At 39.0% G+C, this 10,617-nt stretch overlaps 1 protein-coding gene across 1 annotated transcript; it reads left to right on the top strand.

Moving 5' to 3' along the window:
- Window positions 1-1,129: 1,129 nt before the first annotated feature.
- LOC120743905 (NADH dehydrogenase [ubiquinone] 1 alpha subcomplex subunit 4-like 2) lies at window positions 1,130-5,705 on the top strand. Its single transcript, XM_040047917.1, has 4 exons — window positions 1,130-1,286; window positions 4,645-4,730; window positions 5,447-5,507; window positions 5,607-5,705. The coding sequence occupies exons 1-4, from the start codon at window positions 1,242-1,244 to the stop codon at window positions 5,661-5,663; spliced, it is 249 nt and encodes an 82-aa protein (XP_039903851.1). The 5' UTR covers window positions 1,130-1,241; the 3' UTR covers window positions 5,664-5,705.
- Window positions 5,706-10,617: the final 4,912 nt, after the last annotated feature.

The raw sequence follows: 10,617 nt of genomic DNA, 5'->3' as shown, positions 1-10,617 counted from the left end.
TAAACCTGTTTTAACCACAGCACTCATCATGTCAGCTTTTATTATGCTGCTTTATTATCTAGCACAGACATCTGGGACAACACATCTGTGGAGTTGAAAGTGAGGCCATCGTTTATTAAATTGAGTTGTATTTGTTTTCACTTCTAATTAAATTGAAGTGCAGTGAATCAGAGACACGGGTCGATTAGGCAGACTGGGACTGGGACATTTTCTTTTGATGACCAAAGGCAGTGTGCATTTTACGTGAGCGAGCACGTACGTTAGCGGCTCTACTTCTATCATCATCAATCAGTGCAATAACCCTTTAAAACGCAACAGTGTAGCTGATAAGCGTTGTCGCCCTGATGGTTTTACCTTTATTTAATCACAGCAACGGCCGTAATGTGAAGGGTACGTGTTACTTCTGGTGTTTAGACTAAACTGGGTTATGTTTGCTTTTTAGATTTTCCTTTTTTTTTAGATGGCTTAAACTGTGTTGCCACATTTCACACACTTGGTGTGCATCTAGCTCTCTGACTGTGCTGAAATAAAGCAAACATGCTGGTTGAGCATCCTTGACTTTGGTTGCCAAGTCAAGCCCAGAGAATCTGCTGCTAAAGAGCACGCAATATGGACACATCGCAAAAGCGCATTTCATTAAGATTGTGTAAATTGTATTTTAGCAACAATCAAACGAACATTTGGTTAACTTAATTATTCAGGATCAAAACACGCTCACGCAAGAATGATCCTCATTCAGGACTTGGGTCTTCTCTTTGTGGATCTGACAAGGGTCCATATTCCCTAATGGCATTTAAAAGGACACAGCGTTCAAATGGTTTTCCATTTCCTTTAGTCAGCTCCCAAATGACCGACAAGTCTTTAAACACAGTGAGGGAAATGGTAGAGAAAACGCCTCTGAGGTCTGAGACAACCCTACTTCTTTTAATTGAATGGCCTGATAGCATCAAATGTCTCTTTTCTGGATATCAAATAACGGTTTACTGGGGCGAAACTTTTCCGTTTAAATACAAACTATTAACCAGTGTCCAGCACAGTGTAATTACCCAACAGGGGAACAGCAGTGGCTGTAATCAGATGTAAAACGACCTCCTCCTCTCTCTCCTCCTCCTCCCGCCTCTCCCAGCAACAGGTCTAAATCCCATCTGTGCTTGGCTGTGCATAGCTTGTGTTTGCTGTGAACAAAGGCCTGAATTCATTTCTTTTCATGCATTGTTCCTGATTTACTGTAAACTGGAGCAATGATGTTTCGGGCAGCAGTCGAGCATGCTAAGAAGCACCCTGGTGTAAGTAATCTTTTAAATTCTCGACCAGTTTTTAGGTGTTTCAAATTTTGATAAGCCATGTCCAGCTTCGTTTAATATGTAACTTACATTTTAATAGAAATCCATCAACTGCTCTGCATTTCTGAAATTTTGCTTAGGATAAGTGTGTTGAAATTATTCAAACATGCTTAACTGAATGAAACAAAACCAAAGCTGCACTAGAAATTCAATCTGTCACTAGCGAGGTTGGATAAACACTTGAATCCTAGGATGGTTCTTTTTTTTTCCAGCTCGTTAAAATAGTATTAAACCCACAGGTTTATATATTTATTGGTTTAGTCTATGCTCAAAGAAAATATTGCCCAATGTTAAAGCCTGATATAATATATAACAATTGCTGCACCTAACTGATTTGATTCTAGTGCCTGTATTAAGGCAAACTTCATGACATCCTAAGTAGTGTATGTATGTAGGTAAATGAATTGGTTAAAGCAGCAGGTATGTTTAGAAGTCTAATTTTGTCTCATCTAATCTTATCTTAGCTCTGTTTCAGTCTGTTAAATTGCTCCAGTTGCTCGTTTCAAAATCAAGCTGAACTGAGAAGCTTAAGACATCAAAAACACATCAGCGACTTCCGCAAACCCCTTAAATCTAAACTGACAAAAATCTAAGCAGTTCACAAATGTTTAGTAAGAAATTTTTAAATTTGAGTTGTCCCTACAGGGCAGGGGATTATTTTTGCAGTTTTTAACCGGCTCTGCTGTCAGAGAGGGGAGTGACAGAGTTTTAACTTCTTCTCACTGGCCTCCCAGGAGAAGGGGAGAGAGAGAGAAGCAGCGGGGAAGAAATTTGTATGAGACTCTACCAGCGCTCCGTGATGTGGTCTATCATCCTGACAGGCAGAGATACTGAGAGACAGACTCTAAGGGAGAGCGGGAGTGAGGGAAGAGCTGCAGGAGGCAAATCCCTGTGAGACTCTACAACCCTCCTTGATCAAGTTACAACAAACGGAAAGAAGGAGAGACTGAAAGGCTGTTAGAGAGAGTCCGAAAGTCTGAGCCCCACAGACAGAGAATGAGCCAGATGAATGCATCGTTGGTCAGATGGGAAAGTAGACCGAGAGTCAGGGAGACAGACAGAGAGGAGATGGAACCAGTGATTAAAACCAGAATGAGACAGACAGATAGGTGGTGGCAGCACTAAGACAGAGACAGACTGAGGGTCAGTTATACAGACTGTGTCCAAAAATACACTTTTCACAAGTGTGTGAATGTCAGAAAATTCTTGTACCCTAAAAAAATGGCACATGGAAATCCAGCATGTAAAGTTCCTTAGAATCAGTGATCACTAACCTCTTAATAAATACCTTTGTGCATCTGTGGCTTCGTAAAGATGAAAAACACTTGCAGCAGTGCTAATGTGGACCAGGAAGACAAGGCACAGTTGCCATATTGGAAATAAATAATATGGCATGCTGCACACTATTTCTTTCAACTATCCAAAAAATAAGCAGGCAAGTGCTACTTGGCACAAAGATTAACTGTGAAAATTGGTGTTTCGGTGACGGCTCAGGCAGTGTAAAGCTCATTGCATAAAGTCAGTCTCCACGGGGGATGTCAGAGCAGAAAAATCGCTGCTTGCAAAGTAAAGCTTTTCCAGAGGACTTGAAATTAGGTCTAATCAACAGTGGCAGCACATTGTTTGGTGGAGTGAACCAAAACACATTGTTTTATTGGACCAGATGGAGTTCAGCAGGTTTGGTGTGCCAGCTGTAAAACACGGAGGTGAGGGTGGGTTTAGTAGTAGTACTAAATCACACATCATGAAAATAATAATAAAAAAAATACAGAAACTTTTCTTCTTTTACTGTATTTTTTGTGTTGTTTTACACTCAGTGCATCAAATTTGAATTTTATTTACAGCATTAAACTAGAATTAAACAGTTTTATCTTAAACAAATATTTATTTGTTTGTCATTTTATTTACGTCATATAATTTGAAATAACAGGAAAATTCTGTAAAAGCAGCAGCAAAAGTTTTTTTTTCAAAGAAGGGATATTTATTCTCAGAAGTTACTGACAGAGAAGTCAGAAGAACAAAATTTCCCTCTGAGATTTAATTATATAAAACACGCACACACGCACACACATGCGCCAGATGTGTGTCAGCACGTTCACTGGGATGATGCAGGGTGACGGAGCAACAGCAGGCCAAGACTCAATCCCCTGAGCTTCAGTGGGCCAGCTGCTCAGATCACCTCTGTTACAGCAGATATTAAGTATAGACTCAGTTTTAAATCGGGTGTCTGTTTTTGAATAAATGATGCTATTGCTGAAGGCTGACAGCTAATTTAGAAGAAAGTTTCTCACAGCTGAATAAGTTGGCTCACATCGCGCCTCACCTTAGCTTAAAAAAAACATGTGCCGCATCTGTCTTGAAATTCAAGGAATGTGCTTTTTCTTACTGAGACATTCGACTTGCAGACTGTCAGGAGTCACGAGGCTGAAGATGATGCAGTGCTGGAAAGGACTAACAGCTTCCTATCGTGATAATAGTTATTTAACAACCTTTAACCTTTCTGTTTTTTGTGACCGACAAATCTGGAGTTTCTTTTTTATTCTCAGTCATGGAGGTGGGGATTTAACACACTTGGATGCTGTGATGACAAATCTGAAAATGACAGGTTAGCTGAAGTGTAAAATAAATAAATAAATAAATAAATAAGAAGATTTGGCTTCACCAAGAAGAAACATCAAGCGTCACCAGTGAACTTCTATCCCAAAAGAAAGAACTACGCAGCCCACATGTTCCCTAAAAGTAACATACAAAGACACAAGTTATACTACACTTCCTGTTATTGTGCACATGGTAACAATGGATTTTTGTGAATATATTCAGGGTGGTATGAGTTTATCTTGGATAAGGACTGCAGAATGACAAATAAACAAAAATGAAAAATCAGCCGAAATAGAAATAATGCTCCAAACGATCATTTGAAGGGAGTAAATGCCAGCTCTGTTTTTCTAAATCACATAAGACAAACAAACTGCTGCTGACAGAAAAATATCCAGATTACTTCTCTGTATATCAGCCCTGGATGTGGCAGTCCCTGGGGTCTTCATCTGTCTTCAGGGTGGTCTACGATGCATCTGGCTGAAATGTATTTTATCAGCTTTCCTGAGTTTCCTGAGCTCTTTCTTTTTAAGTCAAATGTCCATTATGTTAAAACAAAACAGCATCCTGGCCTTGCAGCAAAAGGTACAGCTGCCAATACACCAGTGAACAGTGTGGTGCAGATTAGCATGTAGGCGTAAATGTGTTGTCTTTTATGGTTTAAGTGTAAAATATGTGTAGAAGCCTAATTCTTATTTTTCTGTAGCTCATCCCCCAGTTCTTCTTCATTTGTTTGGGAATGGGCGGAGCATCCTTGTATCTGATCCGGCTGGCCAGAGGACCCCATGTTACGTAAGCACCCTTAAATTTCTGACTTCTGATCACGTGTGAGAACTTTTTAAAAACATAATTTAATTGTTCGTTATCATTACTGTTTTTCAACTGACAAAAAACAACAAGCTAAAAGTCATTATCCCACCATCTTTTAATGAAACGTGTCACAGCTGGGAGACCCTGTGTTTCCTCAGGTTCGCACATCTGTTTAGTTTTGTTTTCACTTTAATTGCATGCAACTTCCAAAGAGCAACCAGTCCCCACCTACCGGATGATCACAGATGGACTCCAAACAGAGAAAGGACTTAGCCGTCCTTCTGTGATAGGCTTGATTTCACCCTGAAATGCACATTTGTTAACATTTATTCAAAGGCGTGCGGAGAGGAGATGAATAAGTGTTTCACATTCTAAGTGGAGGGATTTGTTTCACGATGGTTTCTGTCACAGGGAGTCCTGCCTACTCTTATCCTTTTTGCTTGGACTTTCTCTTCTCCTGCTATTTCCCAAGCGCTTGATATAAGAAACTCCAACAACAGCAGACATGTCTAAGTGCTTTTTACAAGACCTCACGGGATGGAGCACTGTCTTGTTGTTTCTTTAGCTTCTTTCTTATTTTATTTACCAGTTGAACAAAGCGGGGATGAAACAAAAAAGCTCTCAGGAGAGAGCTTGATTAACTTTTCATCAGCTTTAATCATTTAATTTTCTAATTGTAATTTTCTGTGTGTCTTCAGCTGGGACAAGACCAACAACCCAGAGCCATGGAATAAACTTGACCCGACTTACCAGTACAAGGTAAGGCAGCACATGAACTCTAATCTGACTGTGTTTTACTGTCGATTGATTGTTAAATCAACGTACACAAACACAGTCTTTTTCTACTTTCCCCCCCAGTTTGTGGCCATCACCACAGACTACAAAAACCTGAAGAAAGAGGGACCTGACTTCTGAATCTCACAAACCAGAGTGTAATTAAAAAACCAAAAAAACCCATAAAGGATGACAGATCCTGATCTTGGGTCAGACTCATTCCCTCTGCCCTTCCTATACTCAAGAAAAAAAATTCTTTGGCCTCATAAAAATGAATAATTTTGTGTAAAATGCATCTGAAATAATCATTAAGAAAACATACTTGGTATAAACTGATAAACTGAATGTAAATAAATCAAGAATCCAGAAATAATTACTTGTGTAATAAAATCACATGGAATATTTACATCTAGTCGAGTTACTTATAGTTAGCGTTTTGGACATAAATATTATAAATACGCTGCAGACGGGGGAAACAGAGTCCAGATCAGGATGCGCCTTTAGTGTCTCTGATTCTGTGTGATGTTTGCAGAGCTGCTGGTGACCTGGTTAATGTGACCGGGATTGTCGGTCAATCAATCCTGAAGGCCCATATGCATGATAGAAAAACAGGCTTATTTCCACATATATGCACAAACTCAGCCTTTATCATATGTCTGGCAACACATTGCTGGCACCGGAGCAATGGTTTTGCATGTTCAGACAATTGTAATCACAAATACAAGCCCATCATATTGATCTGTTTGAGAAGGTTTCATGGTATTCAAATATTTATATGTAAACACACGAGTAGTATATGAAAATATAGTCAGGGTTGGGTAGATCTGTTTCATGTGTTGGACAGAAATCAACTGAGTTGCCTTTAATAAGAAGAAAAAGTCAGCTATTCTATATCTAGAAATGATTGATCATAAAAGTAAAATGAGGAGATGAAGCCTGTAAATGCTTTGTAATGCTTTTTGCTGTGGTTTTCACTTCCTGAAGGTTGTATTTCAAACTTCTGTATACACTCTTCCTCTGTTGCTGATTTTTTTTGTTTTCCTCATTATTTGTGCAAGTGAGGAGCTTTAATTGCACCAGCTTTTCATAACATGACACTGGCCTGCTGTGCTGCATCACAGTGAAGGTCATATTAGTGTGACCAGACTGCATGTATTCCTTCATAACTGTCACATGATTGTAGGTTTATCAGCCACTAAATTCAGCGATGACTGTGTAAGTTATGAAAAAAGCTGAGATGCATCAACTTTGCTGAATTCTTTCAATAAATGAAGTGTTATTTGTGTTTAGAAGAGCCTTTGTTGTCACTCTGCACTTTCCAGCGCATACACAGGTGACTTTCCTCAAACACCTGCACCGAACGGAGCCAGATACAGATCTTTTTCCACACCTACGCAATCAGTAACTCTGATGGAACCGATCCATCTGTTGGCAATGCAGCTGTCACTCTGCAGCCTGATTAGTGTTTTTACAACTGCATTTAATGTGTGTGGTTGCATTTTGTATTTGTGTTTGTCCGTGTGTACCAGTGTGTGTGACAGGAGCTCAGCGTCTTTGATGAGTGACAGCCAAGGCAGGACGCTCAACAGTCCTCCCCCTGAAAGACTTTGATGTATAACCTGTGCACGTGTCCTACACACACCATCTTATTTTCCATTAATATATAGGACATGAAAAAGTCTTAATTCACCTCTCGTTTCTTTGTGTTTTGCTGGGAATAGGTGCAAACATACATAAAATATAAAAACAGTCTGCACAGTTCTTCCAAGCTAGTCAATATTTGGTATGACCACCTTTGTTCTTCAACACAGACTGAACTGTTTTAGGCAGCTTTCCTATAATTTCTTTCAGTAGTCTTCAGGAATCGTTCTCTCCTTCTCTTGAAGGGCATCCAAAGCTCTTCTTTGGATGGTTGGTCCCTTTTGGTTTGTTCTCTGTCAAGATGATTGGCCTCCCCAGATCCCTTCAGTAATGTTGAGGTCAATGGGGAGGCCAATACATTGTGTGTTTTTCTATCCAGGTATGCTTTTACTGTACTGACAACATATTTGGGATCATGCTGAAAAATGAAGCTGCTGACAATCGGGTGGGTTCTACATTGTACTGCATGATAGACCAAAATCTGATGATACCTTTCTGGTACAAGATCCCCCAAAACTCTGACTGATATGAATCTCCAAACTATAACAGAGCTCCACTGTTTTTTACAGATGGCTGTAAACACTCACTGTTGTCGTTCAGGTCCTGTGCCAGGTCTTTGCTGGATTTACTTTCCTGTTTTTTAAGGATATGGCTATCAGATACTGTTTACCTGCCGACCACTTCTTCTTTTGTCCTCCTCTTGTCCATTTCCTTCACAATTTTGAAGGCATATCGCACAGCAGGCTGAGATATTCCAAGTTTTCAGCTAATAGCTATTTTTGAATCACCTCGTTGGTGCAGAAATACTATTTTATGCCTGTCAAACTTTGAGAAATGGGAACAAATTAGTTGTTTCTGAGACAGGCTGCTAGTAAAGTTCCTAACAATTGCCAAGTTTCCTGTTATGTGTAGACACAACATTGGTTCATCCTGTGAGTTAGGTGCATTTTTTACACATGAATAATTCATATGTCAGTATTAAGTCACTTAATAAATAGAAGACTGGACTAAAACTGAGTGAAAAAGCAGCCAATGTCCAAAGAAAAAATTTGAAAGACCTTCAGTAAGCTTGGAGCACTGTTGCTCAAGACAACTTTAAAAGATTACAGGAGAGCCTGGCTCTTTGGAAGCAAAATATAAAGAAATTAAATTACATTAGCTTACACATAAATCACACTGACTTAATCTAAAACAAGGTAATATATTTAGTATGCTTTCCATATTGCAAACAGAAGCAATTTTTGTTCAGTTAAATAAACTTTCTTGGGCTTCTACATCACCGAATATGCTAAATATGCTAAAACAAAACCAAGTAATCTTACAATCAACAAGAACAATGAAAAAAAAGAGGAATAAACACATAATAAAACCACAATTTTCACATTTAATTGGAATATTGGATGTTTTGCACAGTGTAAAGTGCAGCATTAAAGTATTAAGAATATTCATATTCACATCTGTCTCCTAAAGTAGTGGATGGTGGGTGAACAAACATACAGACTGAAACATAAACAGGAAAAAAACAAATTCAGATTTTAGGCTCATGCGGAACGCCTCTTCATCTCTACTTTATGTATGCTTGTTGTTTTTTATAAGCAGAGAAAAGTAAAATGAACACAAACTGAAGGAACTTTTAGGAGAACGCCCTTCTTACTCAAGCGTACACGGATTACAAACGTGATTGTTTTTGGGGACGGATCTCTTGGTTTTTTGGCTGAAGGTCAATCTCATTTATAAAAAAGATAATTTTACAAACAGTCAAACAAACAAAAAAATACCATCTGAAAGAAGAATAGTGAACATCAAAAAATTCTCCTCCTTGTGAACATCACAAGGACGGCTGTGGCAGTAAGGAGAGCTAGGACGACAGAACATGAGGGGGTCAAACGGTTTCACGCAAACCCACAGGAGCTGTCAGGTCATGAGAAAGAGGCACGGAGATGAAGCAGATGAGCTGTTATTTTTGTGTTGTGGTCCTCCGTGTGTGCATGTGTCTGTGCGTCCTTGGGTTTGTTTGTGTGTCTTTTCTGACGACAGAGCTGAGAACATCCCTGACCTTTAACCTGTGAATCTGCTGCCTGGTCTCTGTGGAGGGCACACATTCCTCTGGCAGAAATTGAAGCAATGAACTTCATCCAAAACACTGGAAGACACGACTGACTCAAAACAAAAGTCCATTCAGTTTGTTGGTAAATTAAATATTTAATGCTCCAATAGGCAGCAGCAGCGCTTCGTGTTTGATGCTAATTTAGTGCTGCTTTACAAAGCACTCAGTGTCTCAGGGGAAATCCTCACAGAATAATAAATAAATACATCAAAAATGAAATATCCTCTCAGCCCAGAGAGACAGAAAGAGGAGGCAAGCTCTTTTTATGTGTCTATGGGGGGTAAAGATGTTACTGCAGAGAAACAGTGGGAGAGGAAGCTTTTAAATAAACAAAAATGGAAGGTCTGAAGGTTTAGTAAAGATAGTCAAGGATTCTGGTGTTACATAATGCTCTCATCTTGTCAAGTATTTTATAAGGTGTCAGTGTTTACTAGAATTATGCAACGACATAAGGCAACAGTATTTCTAAAATAAATAACAATGATAATAATATATATTTTTATAGGTGCCTTTAAAACACTCAATGACGCCTTAATATAAATTAAATAACAACTTTTATGTTTATCTATGTTAACATCCTGGTTGCTTTTGTCACAAGCAGCTTTGGTGATGTGTCCAGCACCTTGTGAGTCTGTGTGTAACGCTGTTAAACACGGTTCTGTGGGAATACAAAAAGTAAAAGGAACTACTAGTTTTGGATGCTGTGGCAGGGGTTAATGGACACAGACCGTGTGTAAAAACTGGATGTAGTGTCTGATTCGAAGAGGCTGCATACCTGAGGGATGCTGCTCTACTGCTCCTTTGATCCATGTCCTCAGTAAATAATTTCCTGATGAGTTTATGGTTTCAACTGCTAATTTCAGGTCTTAATTATTAAAACATAAACTTTCTTTTTTAATTCACGGTCCCACAATAAGGCTTTTAGGATAACCCTAATCTGTAATTCACCTGTCACTGTCATATAGGCCTACAGTTTCACTCAGTTTCCCAGTCACGTTCCGTGCCATGCTCATCATGTCAAATTTCCAAAAGCTAGGATAGGACTTCAAAAATGCTACTTTACTGCAAGATCTGTTGAACCAAGAAATCACTTAAATAGAAACTGTTTGACAAAGTGAAGTAAGCTAAAAGATTTTGCAGATTTCTTTTTTTTTTTTTTTTGACGATTCATCCAGGAGGTCAAAAAAGAACCTAGAACAACATCTAAAGATCTGCAGGCCTCACTTGTCTGAGTTAAGGTCAGAGTGCATGATTCAACAATAAGAAAAAGACTGGGGACAACAAATTAGGTTAAAATCCAGGCTCAAATTGAGATGCTTTTGCCAACTTCCAAAAGGCGTGACGTGA

The sequence above is a fragment of the Simochromis diagramma genome, unplaced genomic scaffold (assembly GCF_900408965.1).
Source record: "Simochromis diagramma unplaced genomic scaffold, fSimDia1.1 OVJJ01000387.1, whole genome shotgun sequence".
NCBI lineage: Eukaryota > Metazoa > Chordata > Actinopteri > Cichliformes > Cichlidae > Simochromis > Simochromis diagramma.
The sequence above is the reverse complement of the archived record's forward strand: the minus strand, read 5'-3'. Positions and strand labels throughout refer to the sequence as shown.